The sequence below is a fragment of the Crocodylus siamensis genome, chromosome 1 (assembly GCF_052110815.1).
Source record: "Crocodylus siamensis isolate JL-2025a chromosome 1, ASM5211081v1, whole genome shotgun sequence".
NCBI classification, from domain to species: domain Eukaryota; kingdom Metazoa; phylum Chordata; order Crocodylia; family Crocodylidae; genus Crocodylus; species Crocodylus siamensis.
The window spans coordinates 337,923,455-337,946,328 of record NC_143395.1 but is presented as its reverse complement, the minus strand read 5'-3'; the positions used below and the strand labels follow the sequence as shown (position 1 = coordinate 337,946,328).

At 42.3% G+C, this 22,874-nt stretch overlaps 1 protein-coding gene across 1 annotated transcript in view; it reads right to left on the bottom strand.

Annotated features, from left to right (window-relative positions):
* The window catches only part of RBM26 (RNA binding motif protein 26), a 96,509-nt gene that overhangs the window by 4,989 nt on the left and 68,646 nt on the right, over positions 1-22,874 (bottom strand). The window contains exons 19-21 of the mRNA XM_090023795.1: positions 22,038-22,247; positions 17,319-17,405; positions 3,685-3,798 (exon numbers count right to left, since the gene is read on the bottom strand). Coding sequence (XP_089879921.1) covers positions 3,685-3,798; positions 17,319-17,405; positions 22,038-22,247 — 411 coding nt within the window. The remainder of the gene's footprint in view (positions 1-3,684; positions 3,799-17,318; positions 17,406-22,037; positions 22,248-22,874) is intronic.

The following is a 22,874-nucleotide window of genomic DNA, read 5'->3' as shown; positions in this document are numbered from 1 at the left end:
GATTTTTGTTGAGTTATGGAGGAAGAGAACTGCAGAACTCATCATTCGGTAATATCAGAGAGCCTTCACCACATTTGCACTGAAGAGACTACCCACAGTCGCCGCCACACAAATCTCAAAAGGGCTTTCACCCAATAATGATATTTCCCCAGAGAGATTGCACTTTGGAAAGAGCTACCCCGATACCACATGAAGATTTTCTGCAGTACAAAGAGGAAATCCCCATGAATGGCACACGATTATTTATGACATACCATCCTTCCCTGGAACCTACATGAAAAATTCTCAAACAGTTGCAACCCATACTAGAAGACAACCCAATTCTTAAAGAGATGTTTCCAGAACCACCCATTCTAGCCTTTAGACAAGCACCAAACCTTGCTAAACCTCGTCACCAGAAGCAAACTCTCTCTGACTCAAACCAACCCAAATGGATCCAGACCATGTCAGGACAAGAAATGCAAAACCTGCCAACAAATTTCCACCACTCCCACAATAAGCACAACCCACAATAGAGCCATGACCATTCCTGGATCTTACACCTGCACTTCCAGAGACAATGCGTCTCATTCAGTTCACCAAATGCCCCAATGGAAAGTATGTAGGAGAAACCAAACAACTGTGTACCAGAATGAACGCTCACCAAAAATCCATTAGACAAAAATATACAATTACCTGGGGGGGGGGGCACACTTCTAACAGTACAATCACTCCCGTTGTGACCTCTCAGTTCTAATACTCAAAGGGAACTTACAAAACACCTTTTGTAGACGAGCCTACAAACTTCACTTAATAAATCTACTGAATACAGAAGATCATGGACTTAATACAGATATTGAATTTATGACACATTACAACCTGCCTGACATGAACCACCGGGTACCTGAATGAGCTTACCGCCTGCATTCTTCTCCCCCCACCTTTTCCCCTTCCTCTCCTATCTCTACCCATCGTCTTCCCAACCTATTTACATTTTTATAGATTTCTTGTGGCACTTTTTTTTTTTTTTTTTAGCTTCTTTCCTACCTTGGAGATCTCAGAACAAAAGCAGAGTCTCACAATACCTGAAGAAGGGTGCTTGTGCCCAAAAGTTTGCAAAGACTTTTTTCTCAACTATTTAGTTGGTCTAATAAAATATATCACATCTACCCAAAGAACCTTGTAAGCTAGGGTCCTAATTTACAGAGCACTTTGCCTACATGTGGACATTCTGTGCTGCAGTAGCTTCTCACCTCTGTGACTTTTTAAAAACTTAGAAGATTTAATTCATTTGAGTAATGAGTACTTGCAGAAATAGCAATTTGGCCTCTCAAACTAGATAGGCATAAATCACAAATATCCAAGAGTTGTCTTCAGTCATAACACAAATGAGTTTTGTGAAACAGAGACGATGAAATCCAGCCTCGATGGCACAGATCCCAGACATGTATGACTGTACTTTACAAGGAATTTGGATTGTTAATAAAACAACCTTGAATATTTTTTTAGAAGGCATTTCTTATTAGGTTCTCAGAAACATTAAAGTTATATCTAATCCAGAACAGAAGCTGGTTCTGTAATTTCATTTGTTAATGGAAATGACAAAATCAAGTGACAGCTAAGCAAATAAGATATTTTATCCCACAAGATCTAAAATGTCACACTCAACATGCATCTGTACATGTCTATTACTAGATAAGGTCTCCAACAGCAATAGTTAGATAGCTCATAGATCACAGAACATGAATCAAGTGGGTACATTTAATACTTGAATACAATTTAAAAACAGGACAACCAGGAAATTAAGTGGAATCAAGAGCAATAACTATTTTACAATTACAAAGGAGATTATACACCAAATATACGAAGTTGGGAGGAAAGGATGCCAAGATAATAGATACAGTGCTAAATACATGGAAGAGAAGATTAGGAAATGTTACTAGCACTTATAAATCTTTTACCTTTAGACTTTAGGAACAGGAGAAAGACTATTACTAATATTAAAAAGTGAGCTACATACAGGCCACTACAAAAGTAAAACATTCTTGAGGAAGCCCCTCCCTCCTAATCCTTACACCTTTAAAGTGTACATGGTAGTAGTTCTGCACAATAAATATGAGTTCAGTAAGAAACTCAAAAATGAAAATCTCAAACGGCAATATTCAAAAGGGGTTTTTTTGATGCAGCAGAACACTAAAGAATAGAAATGAAAAACATCAAAATATCAAAATTGTTTGGGAAAATTAAGGACACTCAATGTGCAATGCAAACATAGCACTGTAGATAGTAAAACAAAAAAGTTCAGAATTAAAGTTAGATTTTAAAATATTCTGAGAATGAAGTTAGCATTAGCCTAATTACATCCTGAAAAAAATAACTGCCACTGTGCATTTTTGGCAAACAACTTAAAATAGAGCTGAGAAAAACTTGGATTTAAGCAGAAAATCCATTTTAAAATTACCAAGGTACCCTGAAAAACATTATTTTCATATACAAAAGGGAGATGCAAAATTAAATAAATATCAAATGCTTTGGAAAAACAGGGCTTATACCATGATCAGTTGATCACCAAACAATTTTAATAGTTAACATCAAGTGTTTAATTGCCTGAAAAATTGTATTTTTTTCCATACACGATACATATTAAAATATTTAAGTGATAAATAAAGCTAAGATCACAAAACAATGGGAAAAGTTGAAACTTAACTTTTTCTAAATATAAGACACCTAGCATATATAGATACTAAATTCCAGGAGGTTTATGGGTCAGATGCTGTACCATGAGCCAGAGGAAGATCACCCTTACCTTCAGAGATGGGCAAAACTAAGAATAAACCAATATCTCTGGACAGTTTTTAAAACTACATATATACTGGTGTTAAACTATAATTGGCTAAACCTTCTATTATTGTAAAAAGAGTGCACCTTCTCCTTTAAAGTCTTAACAATGGGTAGATGTGTAGCTCAATTTAAATAAATAAAAACTCAGTTTTTGGCAAATTGATCTTTTTCAAATCAGGGCCTTCAAGAGTAAAATTATTTCTCTGTGTCGGAAAGAAAAATCTCACACAAGTCCTAAGGAAATAATAGCGCATCTCAATTCAACACCACACAGGCATCAACATTTATGTAAAATTACATCAAATTTCTCTTCAGTCTGTACACACACTGTCAACAGATTTGATCTATTTTGCAGTGCTTTAAAAACTACAACTAAAAACTCTTCCAAGAAATTATTTTAGTTTCTATAAAATTGTCAATGTGTAGGTTTTAGCCAGGACCTACTTAAATAGGAGGGAGATCTTCTCTCGCATTCATTCTTCATCTTTGCTAATGTATGGGAAGCTCAACCGAAGATGTTAATTTATTATTTATTAATCACCAGTCTCAAATTTGGGTATATGTGCAAAGGTCAACCTGAAAACAACGTTTTCTGCTGTTTCTGGATTTTGCTATTAACCAGGGGTTGGCAACCTATAGCCTGAGAGCCACATCCAGTCTGCAGAGCCATTTGCTCCAGCCTGTAGACATGGGCTGTTGGTAGCATTCAGCCATTATGCCCATAAGTAATAAGCTTCAAATAAAAGTGCAAACCACAGATATTAACAATTTTTTTGGTTGTTTTGGGGGTTTTTTTTAAAGAAAAAAAATTTAAACTCTTTCAACTATCAAAAAAAATATTAAACAGAGAGAACGCAAGCTTACCTCTTCCTCTTCAGGTTCAGCTTCTTCTGCTTCAACAGCTGACATATTGGTAACTGGCTTATTCCATGCCAACTTCAATTCCTGCCCTTTGAATCGAGATCCATGAATAGCAGCCTAAAGCAAGTTAAAGTAAAAAACTTATTTTAGCGTAGCATTATCTTTACAAGGGAAAATAAAATTTTCAGTAGTTGATCAGGAACAGTAGGTGTTCCTGAAGAAAACCTATGTTCTTCTTTAATGCCTTCATAAGCTAATTCTAACTACTATAAACAGCTTAAAAATTAAGTAGATTTATTAAATATAATATTTTATCTTGTAGTTTAAGAACTGATAATCAAGTGAGTTCACAAAAACTAACAGATGCAACAAAAAAAGCTTAGTAAGTAATGAATCATATGTAGATAACAGTACTTGATATTACTGCTTTTGAGCAACATTTTGATCGGTGTTTCACCTTTCAAAAATTGACAAAGCTGAAAAACGCTTAATACATAACTTATTAAAAGGAACTGAGGCAACCAACAAATACAAATGGTTTGATGTAAAAAAATTAAACTTGGCGATTATAACTTATTCTACTGGAAAATGTTCTGCTTCTTGTAAAGCCTTTGTAATTGAAATGTAAAAATTTTAACTTATGGGATATTCATGCCTTTCTAAGTACCCAATGCATTAAGTGGCTGCTTTGGAAATAGTATGTTCAAATTAAAGTAACATGAACTAGCATAAATCAGCGTTAGCAACATTCCGAAATAACCGTCACAGTCACATAAGATTTATAGTACAATCTGAAAGTACAGCATAATGTGAAATGTAGAAACAATTACATGTTCAATGACATCTGAACATGAATTGTGTGATATTAAAGTCCCCAGGTATAAATTTTAAATCTTTACATATAAATTTATGATAAATTTAAAAGATTCCATGCCTATTAAAATGCAGCTCAGGAGCTTTTCGTCCATGGTCTCATCACAATGTCACACAACTAGAATTTTTAAAAGTATTATACGTGACATTTAGGTTCAGAAACAACTTGTAATCTTTTGAAGAAATTACTGCTACATAAAAATGCAACATTTTACAGTAGGGAATCCTCCTCTCCCTTCCAGGCTAAAATGTACACCATCATAAAATTTAAGCCTCTCTCTTCTGAGAAGGTAAAATATTAGCTACACTCCCTTCAGAACTAAGCCTCTAAGAATGGCTTCTGATGATGTAACTACTTCTGGTCTCATTTTTTATTGCTAATTACTATACTTAAAATGTGCTTTCCTAATAAATGACAAACATTTTCTACTTAGAATATTTTTGAAGTATTAGAAGAACTGAATTTCTTTTAAATGTCTACATAATTAGGTTCCCTCTCAGGATGGATGAACTTCCTACCACTTGCCAAACAATTTAACATGGCTAAAAGCTGATCAGTGACAAAAATTCATGTTCCCCATATACCAGTCCCAACATCACATGCATCACCCTTACTCTTCAAAAGGAGCTGCAACAGAACTGCCCAGGTTCTGTGTGCATCTCATGAGATCTGTATGCGACTCACCCTTGTCAAAGGCCATTCCTGTACTCGAGTACTTTACCACTTTAGAATATAAAAGTTTATTATACTGGCAAATGTATAATGTAGGGGGAGCTAGACTGATAAAGCTGAACCTTGGACTTGTAACAGTAGTTATCTGACACCCATTTTTAAGCTAAACCAGCTATCCTAGTACAAACATTATATGGCCACAATTGCACCTACATAACTGCTGCCAACATATACTGATTAGGGATCACATCTGACAATTACTCTACTGAAAGAAACTGTAGTGTAGAGATGGCCTCCATACGATTTTCAAACCCAAGTCTGACAGCCAATTCCAACTTTGTAGTTAAGTTGAATGAATTTTCCTCATGATTATGGAAAAACTTCATTGTATAAGTCATCAGTAACAAGAACCTGTGAAATTATGTACAGATGAATTCAGTTACCCCTGCAGACAAACTTTGTATAATACTTGCCATGTCTCTTGCTTTTAATGAATGAAAATTACACAACATGTGATCCCATGCCTTATTTACTACAAATTTAAATTGTGTATCAAATACATTTTGAAAGTGTTCTATTGGCATTTGGTGACCTTCACCGTGGTATCTGAGAATTCATCTTCACAAGACTTTCCTGAAGAGAGGGCACAGCTCCATTTAACAAAAAGGGAAACAGTCTGAAGTCAAAATTTCCAAAAATGTACATTCATTTTGGAGCCCAGCTTTCAAGTTCTGTGACCTGGTTGTTCAGAACACTTGGCATTTTTGTAATACTTTAGACGCTCAAAGATTCTTCACCTGACTTTCCTTGCCACCACAAGTCATTTAATGGTTTTCCTCGTCAGCAGACACATATGGGGGAACATTCCAGTTTTGGAGCCCATAATGCAACTGGTCTTAATCACAAACCTAACCTTTTTTACTTCATACAGTCACTCCCTCCCCCCCTAAAGGTATACTTTCCAACTTCTACAATAAATGAGAGAATGAATCCTATTGACAATGGCTTTGTTCACAACATTTCTATTTTTGAGCATTATCTGATCTGAGTTTTGAGCACTCAATGAGGCAACGATCATGTAACTAAGAATTACCATACTGCATACATATAAAAGGGGCAAATTAGGGGAAGCCTTAATTCTCCTATTCCCTAATCTTCTGACTGAATGCTTGCTTTTGCTACCTTATGTATGTCATTCCTAAGGTTTTAAAAAGAAAAACTAAAAATGGAAAATCCCTTCATATGAAACCACATGGGTCAGCTGAGACTAGAAGTTTAGATGTACAGCAAGAAATTCTTAGCTAAAGCAATATGAGCACGTAAGTTAATAAAAGGGTATGGATTCATACAGCAATACCAAAGGGCACCTCCAAACCTGCAAGGGGGTCAGTCACTAAGTTTGTCAACTTAATAAACAACTTAACACAAAGTTTTATGTCGGGACTCATTAAGTAAAGTCATCCTCGTTACTGCAGCTATCTTGCTTATTCTACAGACCAGGGGCCATGGAAGAGCACTGCATCTTGATGGCTCTCAGGAACCTGGGGGCATTTTAGAATGCAGGTCAGCCAAGTGATTCTACTGGGCTCATGCAAACAGGATGTCAGAAGTCAGACAGGAATGTGGCAGTGGCTGGGAAAGGGGAGGTAAGCAGTTGCTTACGTTTGCTCCATTAATTTGCAGCAACATTCCTAAAAGGTTTCCAACCCCTGTCTTAGAACAACTGGATAGTTGAGGGCTGTCTGCAGGGTAAGATTTGGAGCAGTAGAATTTCCCAAGTACAAACAAGATCAGGTGTTAAAGCTGGCTCATAAACATTAAAACTTAAGAGCATCTGGGGTGGAGGAGGGCAGTTACATATGTGTATTTTTATAGCAAAAGGAAGGAGATTAGCTGCTGTGGGAAGAAGACTAGCTACACAGGACAGACAGCTGCTACGGGTTCCAGTAGAGGGCATGTGCAGAACAGAAAGCATTCCTGGACTCCTCTGAGGACTCTGGTCTAAGATCAAAGACCACTCACCAAGTTGTGAAAAAGCAGAGAAAATAATACATGCAGGTATTCATCATTTTACCTAGCAAAAGATAACCCACAGACCAAGACAGAATAACAAGAGATTACGTTTTGGGGTGTTTTTTTTTTTAAAAAGGTTTGGATCCCTGATTCTCTTATGCAGTTCTAAAGAGATAAGCGGTGAACCCAATGCCCATGGAGTTGGAACTCTATAAGAGGGTGTTCTTAAGATACTGAGACATGGCTGCTGATCCTGGCAGCATAAGACACTGGGGCTGTGAACTCATTTCCAAGTCTCAAGAAAGAGTCAATGCTTCAGTCTACTCAGGAAAGGAGAACTAAGGCCTCATCTACATATTATACTTCAACTGTGATTAACCAGTTAATCATACCTTAAGTAGTCATCTGGCCACATACTCAATCAATTAATGGAGTGATAAAAAGGAGGAATAAGCTACAAAGTTATTCCACAAAATGTATAAAATAACTTTGTTGTTGCTTTCTATCATGTCACTAGAATATCATATCATGCCTGCGGGAACTGCCCGGCAAGGTCTGGGGGGGCAGGGACTGGGGACTCCTGCACCTGTCCTGTAGGTATCCGCCTTAGGACCCTGGAGGAGCGGGTGCAGGAGCTCCTGGAGGAGGTTAGCAGGCTGAGGGGAATCCGTGAGGCAGAGGAGGAAATTGATAGGTATTTTCTTTCTCTGCAGGGTGGTACGACAGAGGAGAGGGCAGCCCGGGATGAGCCCTCCACTGCTGAGTGGCAGACGGTCTCCCGCGTCAGGGCTATTAACCATGTTGCGGCACCAGTTCCTCCTGTCCATCTGGAGAACAGATATGAGGCCCTGGCAGCCCTGGAGGAGGAGGGAGCAGTGGAAGATTCCAGGGAGGAGACTTTGCGCACACAATGTCCTGTGCGGGCGGCGGGAGTCAAGAGGCCTAAGAGGAGGAAGCGTCGCGTCATCGTGATTGGTGACTCCATCCTGAGAGGTACGGAGGGCCCCATCTGTCGCCAGGATCCCTCAGCACGTGAGGTCTACTGCCTGCCCGGAGCGAAGATTCAGGATGTGAAGGGGATGCTCCAGTCCATCATCCAGCCCACCGATTATTACCCCATGGTCCTCGTCAATGTGGGTACTAACGATGCGGCCAGGAGAGCCCCTGATCGCCTGATGGAGGACTACCATGCTCTGGGAGGCGTGCTGAGGGAGATGGGCGCACAGGCGGTCTTCTCTTCCATCCTGCCAGTGAGCGGTCGAGGCAGATGTCACGAGATGTGCATAGCGGAGACCAACTGGAGGCTACAGGAATGGTGCTTCGAGGCGGGCTTTGGCTTCCTCAGCCATGACCGGCACATCGTGATGAGAGACATGCTGGGATGGGATGGGCTCCACCTTTCCCCTAAAGGTAAGCGTGTGTTCTCTTCCAGGTTGGTGAACCTCCTTCGGCGGGCTTTAAACTAGGCTCGTCGGGGGAGGGGGAAGATGAGGGCGGAGGAGATGATGAACTACCAGGCCCAGCAACAGCCAGCGAGCCCAGACCAATGGTCAAAAGGGAGAAACAGGTAAGTGATGGGGGACGGGGCATTGCTGAGACTAGGGGGTCAGTGGGCACAACCGTTGGATGCCTCAAATGCCTCTACACGAATGCTCGAAGTATGGGGAAGAAGCAGGAGGAACTCGCCCTCCTCCTAGCTGTCACCAGCCCTGACATAGTAGGGATCACAGAAACGTGGTGGGACTCATCGCATGACTGGGCGGTGAGTGTCAAGGGCTATAGGCTATACAGGAGGGACAGGATAGGAAGGAAAGGTGGAGGAGTAGCACTCTACATCAAGGAGGAATATACTTCCTCGTTAATTAGCAAGGGGGTAGAGGGGGGGCACTCTGGGTTAGAGTAAAAGGCAGTCCAGGGGAGAGAGACTTAACAGTGGGAGTCTACTATAGACCTCCCAACCAGGGAGAAGAGCTCGACCAGGAATTCTTAGGTCAGCTCACAGAGGTAGTGAGGGCTAAGGATGTGGTCATCATGGGGGACCTGAACTTCCCAGACATCTGCTGGGAGGAGCAGTCAGCCAAGTCTGATCGCTCACGTCGGTTCTTAGCCAGAGTGCAGGACCTCCATCTAACCCAGGAGGTGCACAGTCCCACCAGGGGAGACGCCTTGTTGGACCTGGTGCTGGCCACGGGTGATGACCTGGTGAGGGGGCTGCGGGTGATGGGCCACCTGGGAGACAGTGATCATCGCTTGCTGGAATTCACCATCCAGCGTAAGGTGGCAAAGGGCTGCAGCAAGGCAACAGCCCTAGACTTTAGGAGGGCTGACTTCAACAAGCTAAGGAGGATCGTTGGGGAAGCGCTGAGGACCCAGAGGGGAAGGGAATCAGATGTCCAAGGTGAGTGGTTGCTCCTTAAGGAGACGATCCTCCATGCCCAAAGGGAGGTAATCCCAACAAGGGTCAAAGGGAGCAGGAGGGCACATAAACCCCCATGGCTCACTAAGAGCATCCGGGAATGTCTCCTTGCTAAAAGGGAGGCATATACCCAATGGAGAGATGGGGTCATCACCAAGAAGGACTATGTTACAGTCGCCCGAGGATGTAGGGGGGCAGTCAGGAGGGCCAAGGCAGAAATGGAGATAGGACTAGCTTCCCGGATTAAGGACAATAAGAAGTCCTTCTTCAAATACATAGGGGGTAAAAAGAGGGTCCCGGGTAATGTGGGGCCCCTGCAGGACACGATGGGCAACTTAGTCATCACACCAGATGATAAAGCTAACATATTTAACGATTTCTTTGCCTCTGTCTTCCTAAGTAGGGACCAGTTCAGCCACCTCCCTGCTGGGCCCCCCTCGGGCCCCGGGAGAGACACGCCTGGGCCAGGGGTTAGCGAGGAGTTAGTTAGGGTACTTCTGGAGAGGCTGGACGTGTTCAAGTCCGCTGGTCCGGACGATCTTCACCCTAGGGTTCTACAGGAACTGGCCGAGGTCATTGCGGGACCCCTGGCGCGGCTCTATGAGCACTCGTGGTGCTCTGGCGAGGTGCCGGAGGACTGGAAGAGGGCCAATGTGGTCCCTATCTTCAAAAAGGGAAAAAAAGAGGACCCGGGAAATTACAGGCCAGTTAGTCTTACCTCAATCCCGGGTAAGCTCTTTGAAAAAATTATCCTGGCACACATCCAGGAGGGCCTTGCGGGGGAATGCATGCCCAGGGGCAACCAACATGGGTTCATCAGTGGCAGGTCTTGTCAGACCAACCTGCGGGCCTTTTACGATCAGGTCACCAAATCATTAGACGCAGGGGTTGCTGTGGATGTAGTCTTTCTGGACTTCCGGAAGGCTTTCGACACTGTCTCTCACCCTGTCCTCATCAAAAAGCTGGGAGACTGTGGTGTCGATGCCCACACGGTCAAATGGGTCGCCAACTGGTTGGAGGGCCGCACCCAGAGGGTGGTAGTGGATGGGTTCTTCTCGACCTGGAAGGACGTGGGCAGTGGGGTTCCGCAGGGCTCGGTCCTCGGGCCCGCACTGTTCAACATCTTCATCAGTGACTTGGATGACGGGGTAGAAAGCACCCTGTTCAAGTTTGCTGATGACACTAAGATGTGGGGGGATGTGGGTGCACTAGAAGGGTGCAATAGGCTACAAGCTGACCTTGACAGGTTGCAACGGTGGGCGGAGGAGAATAGGATGGGGTTTAACACTGATAAGTGCAAGGTGTTGCACATGGGGAGGAAGAACCGGCACCACACTTACAGGTTGGGGAACTCCCCTCTTGCCAGCACGGAGACGGAAAAGGATCTTGGAGTCGTCATTGACTCCACGATGAACATGGGCCGGCAGTGTGGGGAGGCAGTCAAGAAGGCCAACCGTACCCTGTCATGCATCCACAGATGCATCTCGAGCAGGTCCAGGGAGGTGATCCTCCACCTCTATGCGGCACTGGTCAGGCCGCAGCTGGAGTACTGCATCCAGTTCTGGGCGCCACACTTCAAGAGGGATGTGGACGATATGGAAAGAGTTCAGAGGAGGGCCACTCGTATGATCAGGGGTCAGCAGGGCAGGCCTTATGAGTAGAGGCTACGGGACCTGAACCTGTTTAGCCTCCACAAGAGAAGGTTAAGGGGGGACCTTGTGGCCTGCTACAAACTGGTCAGGGGGGATCAGCAGGTATTGGGGGAGTCCCTGTTCCCCCGTGCGCTGCCAGGAGTGACCAGGAATAACGGTCACAAGCTGGCGGAGGTTAAGTTTAGATTAGATATTAGGAGGCGCTACTTCACAGTCAGGGCGGCTAGGGCCTGGAACCAGCTTCCAGGGGAAGTGGTGCAGGTTCCTAGCCTGGGGATTTTTAAAAGGAAGTTAGATGAGCACCTTGCCGGGGTCATCTGACCCCGGTGCTCTTTCCTGCCAAGGCAGGGGGTCGGACTAGATGATCTACCTAGGTCCCTTCCGACTCTAGCTACTATGAAACTATGAAACTAATTGAACATGTGGCCAGGGTTGTTTTCAGCTGAGCAGAGCTCCCAAATTGGAGGGTGGGGGGGGAGTTACAGCAATCAGAGACGAATCATGATAAAGCAAGTCCATAATGAAGACAAGAAGAGTGAACCACAGGAATGGAGAACTAGGTGGAAGAAGCAAACCAAAAAGAATAGCAACATTTCTGAAGGACGGAGTGGTATAAACAGGTTAATTATTGAAATTTTCTCACAGATCTCTATATTTTTAGTAGTCTGTCTACGGATAAAGCATGTGTGATCTAGTAAGCCCTTGGAAAATTCTGTTTCTTGCTTCCACTCATGTATGTCAAGTATTAAACTATAAACTAGACTACGCAAGGAGACAAATTATGTCTCGGGTGTACTTGAGCTGGGGGAGGGGAGGGAAGAGACATGAACGTTTAGCATTAGCATAACACATCAGTGGCATCCCATTAATTTGTCTCCTAAGTGTGCCTTAGAGAAGAGATCATAACTGAAGTCTGTTCAGACTAAAGGAAGCAAGCAACACATGACGCAAACAGCAGCAGGGGAGCACAAAGAAATCAGTAACGTGTCCATGGGAAAGTAGGGCTGGAAAGGACCTCACAAGGTCTAGTCCAGCTCCTTGCTCAAGGCAGAATCATTCTTTGCTAAACCATCCCAATCAAGTGTCCATCTAAACTGCTTTTGCAAATTTCCAGGGATGGAGGAGTCCACAAATTCTCTAGGTAGCCTGTTCCAATAATGGTCCTTCTGATGGGTTTTAAATCTTCCCTCAGTCTTCTTTTTCAGACTAAATAACCCTGGTTCTTAAGGTTTTCTTCAGAAGTCATACTTCCCAGGCCCCTCATCATTTCTGTTGCTCTCTGGTGGAGTCTTTCCACACTGTCCACATCTTTCTTGAAGTATGGGGCCCAAACCCAGACATAGTACCCTGCGCAAGACATCACCAGAGATGAATAGAGTCCACTGCTGGCTCATATTCAGCTTACAGTTCCGTGCAACCCCTAGGTGCTTCTCTGCAGCAGTTCAGCCTAGGCAGTCATTCTCCAATCTGTATTTGTGCATGTAATTATTCCATCCCACAAGACTTTGTGCTTGTCCTAGTTGAGAATTTGTCCAAATTCTCATCAATCAGATGAGATTCAAGTTTATCCAAGTCAGTTTGGATCTCAGCCCAACTCTTCAGACTGTCTGCAACTTCACTCAAAATGATGTCCTCTGCAAATTTTGGTAAGAGTGCACTCAATCCCGTCATCCAAATGAAGTTATTAAAAACAGTGGACCCAGGACAGACTCCTGGGGAACTCCAAATGATACTTCCTCCCAACTAGACAATAAGCCAGTTTGAACAACTTGCTGAGCACAATAATCCAATCATTTTGTATCTATGTTACTATATTTTTGTCTAGTCTGTATTTCCTTAATGAGAATCCTGTGGGAGACTGTATTACTTAACAATAAATAAATTCAGAGCTTAAATTCTCTCAGAAAGTTTCACTGATTCCTTGGGAATTCCTGTGAATTTTCAGATAATGTTGACGTTAAGGGTACAACACTCTTGGAATCACCAGAGCGTTTCTGTTTTAAAGACAGGCAAGGTTCTTTGGGTAAATCTGGTATCTTTTATGAGACCAAAAACTGTTTTAAAGAGGCACTTGAATTGCTTTTAACTTTTAATGTTTGTACATAGATTTTTATACAATTTTGACAAGTTTTGTATAGATTTTTTATACAAACTTTTATACAAATTTTTCAGGCCCGGTCTCTTCATGAGTAATTCTTTTTGGAAAGCTTCTGGATAAATGTGCTACTAATTTCCCTAAGTGGACAAAACTGAGTTACATAGCAACATGTCAGACATTTTTAGACTGTACTTTATCCAAGCAAAAAATCTCAGCTCCCTTAAGGATATTATTACCTTGCACTTCCAATATATTTGAACAAGATGAAGCACAAGGATTCAGAAATTATTCAGCAGGCTAAAACTTAAAGAATACCAGTTAAGAGGCTAGATATCTTCAGAGATGACAACCCCTAATTAACCTCCAAATATAAAAAGGGAGAAATTTACATGTTTTAGAACCCCATCTTCTCCTCTTATTATTTTCTTTCTGAAGAAAGAAGAAATTGGCTTCTGATTGCGATAACTGATTTGATCCAGACACTAGAGAAATAGAGCCATTGAGGAAATGAGAGTTCTATTTCCTTTTTAATATTTTCTTATGCTCTGTACAGACTGATAGTTGGGACTGGCATTAAGTTGGGGTGGAGATCAGCCTGCTGATCAGTTATATCAGGGGTCTGAAAATTATGGCCCATAGGATGGATCTCGCTCAAAAAGAGGTCCCATCTGGCAGGGGGATCAGTCTCAGAGCGGTGCTGTGCCACCCCTCCACCCTGCAGCACTCCCCTCCACTGCAGAGCCTACTACTCTTCAGCATCTTGCTGCAGAGATACTGGGAATTGGGAGCCAGCCACTCTCAGGGCCAGCAAGGGGAACGAGTTTTGGCAATGGTCAGGTCATTAGCTTCAGCCTGCACTGGGAAAAGGCTACAGGCTTCAGATTTATATCACATCCCCAGTGGCTCTTCATCCTGAACCTAGTAGGTAAGGTTAAGATTTGGGTATAAGATCTAACTTGCCATCACTCACCTCACAGTCTGCCCCTTATTGCAGTGTTTGGAACTTAACCATATGCTGCAGATCTTGTGTACAGAAAGTCTGCCAAGTTACAATGCCACATCCCCTCTTCCTGACTTCTGGCCCTTCAGTACTTCCTTTTATTACCCATAAGTCCAGAAGTAAAAAAGATCTGGCAAACTGATTTATCGCATTGTGCATTGTGTGAAGGAACCCAAGATAAATATTAGTACCATATGCAAGGTGGCTCAGGCTAGTTGGGGAGGAATTCACATTCAACCTTAAACAGATACGCATGTCCTTATTGCCAAAGATTTTCAGCTGGCCCACTTAATATCAGAAGACTTCACAATTTTAATGCATTTATCCTCAGTTCTTGAAAGCTAAGAATGAATGCCATTATTAATTTACTTAAAACCATACAAAATATATACATAAGCAAGGAAACAAACTAGGTTACCCAAGTCCTAGCAATTACATCACTGGTCTATATATCTTCCATATTTATTAACAAATACAGCTTCTTTTTATTTTTGGAATATCTGGGGGAAATACAGGTTGTACTAGTATGAAGTTAAAATACCAGTCATACTAGCAACGCTATAAACAGGCAAAATTTCAAAGCAAACTTAAATGATCAAATGCAACTCAATGGTAAATTCAGAGTAATTTATTTTTTACAACATTAACATTTTGGTAATCATACTCTATCACCTTTTGGATAAGTTATTTACTTGAAAAATGTGAAATAGATCTTTAGTCTAAACACAGTCCTAGGATTAGACATAACTTTACTTGCCAAGATGACAAATTAAAATACAGAGAAATGGAACAAATACTGTATTTACTCAAACACAAGATAAGGTTATTTTCCTTCCTAATCAGCATGAGGAAAAACCCCTAATCTTAAATTCACATACAAGGAAGTCTTACTAAATACACTACTGATCTTTGAACCCCCAGTAAAAGTAGCATGTGCTCAGTAATGAAAACCAACTATGAGTTTGATTAAAATCAGCCAGAGATGAGCATGATTATAAAATACATGATCTATAGTGGGCAAAAAAAAAATTTTTTAAAGAAAAATTTTTCATGTCCCAAGTCAAATCAGCCAAATCAATTCCAAATCCGTGTGAATCATTCAAGAACCATATGTGGACCTGCTACTGTCAAGTATCCTTCACCTGAACCTGGGGCTTCCAATACTTCCAAATCCTTTCACAGGCTTCCTACATGCAAGCCCAAGCCTGAAGACCTGTGGTTCAGATGCCCCCAAGTTTCACTTGCCCGCAGTTGTATGGCTGCAGAATCAAGTTAGGGAGGAGTCGCCCATTTCCATAGTCAGTGTGTAGCTAGAATCCTGCCACTGGAAGCTGGCTCATGTAGGGAGTCCTGTCCGCAAGCAGACAAGGGTCCCCCTGCCATGTTCATAGTATATCCCCTACCCTGGGAAAACCACCTTTGTGGTCATGGTATTTCTCCTACGAAGAAGTTAGTGCAGCCCATCTAGTAGTGTCTATTGCACTCAGTCCCCCTCAGCAACTGACTCTTTTTCAAGACATGGTGAGCCACTACATTGAATACAGTTCGACTTCCTCTTTATTCCAACAGCTGCGCTGTGCCTTTCTTTCCTATTTCAATAATTCCCATTTCTTCACCAGCCTTAAATGGCTGGCAAACATCAAGAAATGGGGCCCCAAACAGTTCACCCAGAATCACACTGCCTCCACCCCACAAGCCTGTTGCATATGGATTAGCACAGCCCCAAGCTCCATGATGTGAAACCAGACCAAGTTGCTATGTTTCACCTGCATATAAATTTTGGAGGATTCCAGAACTCGTGACAAGAATACTTGGATCCAGTCGTAAGTAGAGGACTAACTAGCACATGCATCCTTTTTAGGAGGGGGGGGGTGGGCAGTTATCTGGAGTACATACATATACTGACCAGTGCTGAGTTGTGGGGTCACCAGAGCTTGAAATTATTGTTTCTGCTGGGGCCCAGCCCAATGAGCTATACAGTAAATTGAGTGAGTGCCTTTCAACTTTGGACTAATACAATGCATAGTTTGTTCTATAGGTAAGCAGGCACTCAAAATGTTGTTTAAGTGTGTTTATGGAGTACCTGTCCTTACACTTGCTGCAGTTTCAAAGCTGGTAACATTCATCAATTCTAGACTAAGTCTATTGGTACTATATGCAAATTACTACAGCTATTTTTCTTTCAAGGTCAGTGTTTCTAAATTTAATTTTCACTTCCTTGTGCTCAGGGAAAGCAGGGCCAGACACGACAGTAAGGAGGGGAAGGGGCTGCAGGAGACAGAACAGGAGGGGAGCACAGCCCCTCCCCCCCCAATTATTTTTCCTACTGTAGCAATGGCAAGGGGACAAATTCAAGGCAAACCTCCAATAATTAGATTCTATACCTGGAAAATTATATCACATTTATAATCTAATTATTGGGGGTTTGTCTTATAATCTGGGTCATCTTGTATTTGAGTAAACACGGTACATAAAACAAAATCATTGAATAAGCTGTTTCATGATACATTATTTCAAAAATACAAAATAACAGCAGTAAAAACTTTAAGACTATGGGGAATCTAGGTAAGGAGAAATTAACAAGTAAGGTTCTGTCATGTATTTCTACAGGGCTCTCCAGGCCATCTCTACTTCTAAGCAGTTCAAGTTTCCTTTTTGCTATGGCTTTCAGGAAAAATAACAGCTTCAGATATTTGTTTTTTTTTTTTTTTTTAAGATGGACTTGAGTATCTAGTCTTAATCTAGAATCAAACTTGTGTATCAAATAGGTATCCAAAATACTAAACAAGTAAAATGAGTAAACATGATATTGAACTATTTTGAAAACGTATTTAATTCTTAAGCTGAGATAAATTCAAGCAAGTTTAATGAGAACTTTTTAAAAGCACTTTAAACTGAAAGAATATACTTACAGCTTCAGCTTCGGCTCTTGTCTTGAAAGTAATCACTGCATGAAGAGAAGAGTCATCGATCTGGCAATCTTCAATTTCACCATATTGCTTTTAATATGAGAAAAACAAACTAACTGAAATTTCTCTTCTATGCAAATACTGTACTTCTCGTATGTACTCAATCTACATAAAACAAAGTGATACATGTCCAAATGACTTTGGCGATAGTAAATTTCTATTTTGTTTTTTCTGGAGAACACTTATTTTCACATGCATTTCTGACACAGCTCAAGCCCTGCAGCATACTGCAATTGTCTGGGTCCTTTCCATTAGTCAGGAGTGTCAAACTTGCTGTGAGCCAGACCCAGTCTTCAGGGGCTCCTTCAGGCCAGATCTGTGGAGCTACATTTGATTGGTAGTGTGGGTCTTGGGGTATGTGGCAGCACAGAGCACTGACTTGTTAACAGTGTCAAGGACGTGCAGCAGTGCAGAGCTGAGCGTTAAGTCCATTTCCAGTAGCCCACCAGACTACCTGTGGGCCTGATGCAGCAGTTCCATGGGCCAGACCCAGCCTGTGGGCTAGGCCATTTGTTTGACATCCTTGACATAAACCTATGGATATTCCCCCTCAAAGTTTCTTATTTACGCTAAAAGCAATTTTGAAGCAACTCCAATCTATTATAGAAGCATGTCCCAGAGCAGGGATGCTCAACCTCCAGCCCATGGAGCCTTGGAATCCAGCACACAGGGCTCCTCAAAAGGTAAGGAAATTTGATGGTGGGGGAACAGTAGCAGTACTGGCACCTCTCCCTGATGCCTAAACCCTAAGCCCTGTGGGACACGTCAGAGCTGGGGTACAACTGCTCCCTCCCCCCCGCCCCCATACAGCGAGATCGGGGTGGAGCCTAGCCCCCTTCTCTGTGTGACTGGGTTGAGGCTAGTCCAAACTCCCTCTCCCCACGTACAGCCCCTTTCTCCACCCCACTGTGGGACAAGACCACTTTCCCTTACCCCTACCCAGCCACGATGGGGCTGGGCCATGCCCCCTTCCTCCCATGGGACCAGGTCACAACTCTTCCCCGAGACGGGGCCAGGATGGGGCTGGAGGGGCATGACCCACACCCCCTCCACCCCACATGGCCATACAAGGCCCCACGGTGCCCATTCTGATTTGGCCTGTGGAGGGATAAGGCACTGCCCATCCAGCCCACCAACCTAAAAAGGTTGAGCATCCCTCTTACAAAGTTCCTAGAAGCTGTCAAGACTCGAGCTCAAACAAACTGAGTCCTCTACTATGTGATCTACACAAGTCTCTACAAAGCACACCTTTGGGTCTATCACGAGGCATCCCTGTTTATAGCGTCTATACAGCTGGAGCACAGAACTGTGGTCCTGTAACTGAACTCCACCACAAACAACATTTGGGGCATTATTTTTTTTTAAATGGCAGAAGATAACGTACACATAGACTTTTAAAAATTGTGGTGAAAAATCTGATCGTAGTGTTTGCCCCTCAGTTTGAAGGGAAATTGAATACAAATTTCAATGACAGTACTCCTTCAAATCCAGGGTTATTAGGAAGAGTAAAAGGGAGAGAAAAGCTAAATAAGGCATCTTTTTTTTTTTAAGGAAATCACAAAGTGCAATCTTGGTAGCTTAAATATAGTTCTACCCCATGGATGAGTTACATACTTGGACTTTTAAAGTATAATATTATAATCAAAATAAAAGTCTTGAAACAAAGATATGCCAAGTTTGTGATACTTTTAACTATAAAAAATCATGCCCAAACTGCAAGCTAAAAACAGCTGCTGATTCCCAGGATTCACAAGCTTACTTGTCAAAATTAAGGAAATGCTGTACAGAGCATACAATACCATGACAGTAAAATACAAATGTTAAAAGTGACCTTCAAATTATATTTTTAATACTATTTGTGTGCCGGCAAAAACTAAATTCCAAAAGTACTATTTTTTTTTTTTTTTTTAATATAATCAATCTCTCTTGTATCTTTTATTTTTCCTTGAAACTAGCCCCACTGAATAAAAATCCTTCCCCTAAGCCATTCATACAATGTTTTAAAGCAAATGTCAAACTCATGGATATGTTAATCGCCAGTTGTAGTCAGGGTTGTTGCACACATTTGCTTTAAATAGGAATCTGCAACTTTGTGGTATTAATTAGGAGTGCACCGATACAGATTTTCTTGGTCAATACCAATGGCCGATTAAGCAGGCATATCAGCTGATACCAATCTGATAACTAGTTTAGAGGAATGCAGCCCAGCATCTTGGATAGTTGCATCCTGCCGGTAAGTCTGTGGTGGGGAAGGGACAAAGGGGAGGGAGGGGGCATAGGCGGTGCAGATCCAGGTCCCACAGTGAGGGAGGGAATGGGCCGGGCCCGCGCACAAATCCAGGGATGCACATGCCCCCAATGCCTCCCCTGGTGGTGCACACAGCAGAAGGGAGCTGCACTCCCTCCCAAACCTCTTGAGGGTCAACGTTACAGTGATTTAACTAACTTACATCTACAGAAGCACACAGTTGTAACAGTTATATCATAACTAGGGATCTACTTAAATAGATTTTTTGCGTTTTGCAGGAAAAGCAGGAAATCCGCACTTTCCCTAAAGAGCAGGAAAATGCTCTTCCTGCCAGAAACTGACAAAAATCACCGGGGGTGGGAGGGGGAAACAGCTCATTGGCACAAGCAGCAGCACAGGGACTCTGTATAAAGTACAGGGTCTCCCAGCAAGGCTCAGTGATTAAGCCAATCAGCATGGTGACTGACCCAATCACTGGGCAGCACAGGAGACTGGGAGGATTTAAAGAACACACAGCACAGTGAGGCTGGCTGCTGCACTTAAGATCAGGTTGAGTGAGAAGACAGTCCACAAAGCAAAGTGCACAAACTCTGTGAAGCAGTACCCTGAAGGGACTCTTCATGCAGATGGTGGCAAACTGTTCTGTTCAGCATGTAATGTCATGCTGGAACTAACCAGAAAAAACAGTACTGACTGGCACTTGGATCAGAAGAGCACCTAAAGAGGAAGGCTGCAGCAGATGAGGTGTGAATGTGCTTTTATTTAGGGTCCAGGCTGGGGGAGAATGGACTGGTCAGGTAGGGCTGCAATGCTGAGCCACCGTGGGGCAATGTGGCTATGCCTGGTGGGACAGGGGAGATGGGAATAGAGACCCAGGAGGGTTAAACTGAAGCAGCAGGAGCTGAGGAGGAAGGGGAGGGGGGAGCAGAGAAAATCATGAGACCGGTGCTCATTTTATGCCAATCACCTGTCCCCACAGTCATCCCCACTCCCATTATCTCTGCTACTTCAAGTTAGCCCTCCACCCCAGCAGGATTTTTTTTTCAGCAGCTGTTTGTGGCTACCAAAATAAAAAAAGATGAGGGGTAGGGACACTCCCAGGCTCTCAGCCAACAGGCTGCATAAAGGGGAGTGAAAAAAAATGGGAGCTGCCTGTACAAAAAGTGCCTGACAAAAAAGGTGGCTGCCAGCACAATGGCCTCCTGAAAATAATCAGCGGCCAGTGAGATTTAAGTAGATGCCTAATTATAACACCTGAAGTCTTTTCCTCAGCGGCATCTCCCAACCCCCTTTAAAGGAATTACCTGTCCGGGGAGTCTCAGAAGCCAATGATTTATTTTAGAATATTTTGTTTAATTATAAATTGGGTTTAACTGCGACAAGCAAGGTCTATTTGGTAATATGTTCTAACGGATCAACCATTCATGTGGGAGAGATGTTAGACAAGCTTTCGGGCACAGAGGTTAGTGTTGGGGTAGCTTGTCATATTTTATGCTTTAAAGTTGTACCTGTTTACAGAGTGGTAAATTACAGTATTGTTTAAAGTTTTCTTTTAGATTCAGCTTTATTTAATCATTGCTTAAGTTCTGTATAGCCTTATTATCTGAACTTTTCATTTTGCTGGTGTCTACAATATCAACGGGTCTTGCCTCCCGCAAGCAGCTTAAGGCCTTCAGTTTGCTCACATGAGGTTTCTTTCCTTTTTGATTACTGTAAGAAGTTTTTCTAACGCAACATAGTAATATTTGTTACCAGCTCAAATTAAATGAACTTGGCACTAACTGGCTGAATCAGAGGGATGAAATGATTGGATATGTTAATGAAAGATAAGGGAGACCAATGGACAATGCCCAAAGTAAGATACCAGAAAAAGGCCAAATTAAGAGGTGTGCTCATGATGGGTCTGCTGAACAAAGGAATATGCTGCCAGGATAAAATATGGGAACGAGGAATCATCGAAGGAATGAAGTTCTAGAAAAGCACTAAAAGGGGGCAGCAAGAAAGTCGTGTGTGTTGCTGTCATAAATCCAGCCTTCAACACCTGTCTGGACTGTTTTTGCCAATGATGCACCCTTTGATTTCAGGAACTGAGCAGCTGTCTTTTCTTTTGAGCAAAGTAATATCTGGCATTGGGTGAGATAGTTGTACTAAGTGTTCTTCTCCCTCTGTATATAGAAACTGCTATGCTAACATTTGTTGTATTAATGGAGTTAGACTTTGATTTTAGGACACTGAGTTGCCCATGTTCATACTTCATGTTCCATTTAAGGGTTAATAGTGCTAAGGGATCATTAAAGTACAATCTGGGAGACTGGTGCTAACAGTTAGTTAGAACCATTCTTTGGACATTTTTCTAGTGCTCTACCACAAGGCATCATCATCCAAAGAAAGGAAAAACTGAAGTAATTACATACCGCAAAATGAGGAAGGAGATCTTCCCTATCACTTTCTGTGAATGCAGAGATCTCCAATGCCCTTGGTCGGTGATCCACTACTGCATGAACAGGAACTCCTCTTCCTCGTCCCCGGCCTCGTATTCCTCTCCCTCTGCTACGTGATGTACCCCGACCTCTTGCATGTATTCCTCTGCCACGACTTGAAGAAAGGATCCCTCGTTTGGCAGCCTAAGAAGTTTGTATGTAAAATATCAGTACTCTGATGCACACATTAGACATTAAGACAGAATTTAAATGTTATTATGTTATAATCACAGTGTACACTTCATTCTGCTTTAGGAAATGTCTCAAATTGGGTTTAGTGTTAAAAACGATTAAATCTTCTATCTATACATTTTTTCCAAGCATCTCTTTCAGAAATGAGTTAATTTCCTTGAATGAAACAAACAGTCTCAACTTTGGAATGGAATTGAAATATTTTAGATGAAACTCAGAGTTAGAGGGACAAACTTTATGCTGTAGCAGTAAAGATCTCGATTTCTGAAAATATTTCAATGTATGAAACTGTTTCTAGTCACTTTACAGAATTCATAACTTCATTAAAGCACTGTAAAATATCTAGTGTAGTGTAAAGCTACAGGCCTCTTCTAAAAGACAGCCAAGCAAGCCAATTGAAACCATATACAAATAAGAACATCATCATAATCACTGCTGATCACTTAAGTGTCTTTATTTCAGTGCCTCTATTCCAGATGTCATCAAAAGAATTAGTGCCACCTGTAGTTCATGTTAGTGGCAATATGGAAAGTTTACAGGCATGGTCAAACTTCATTGAGTTAGCAGAGAATTAAGCAA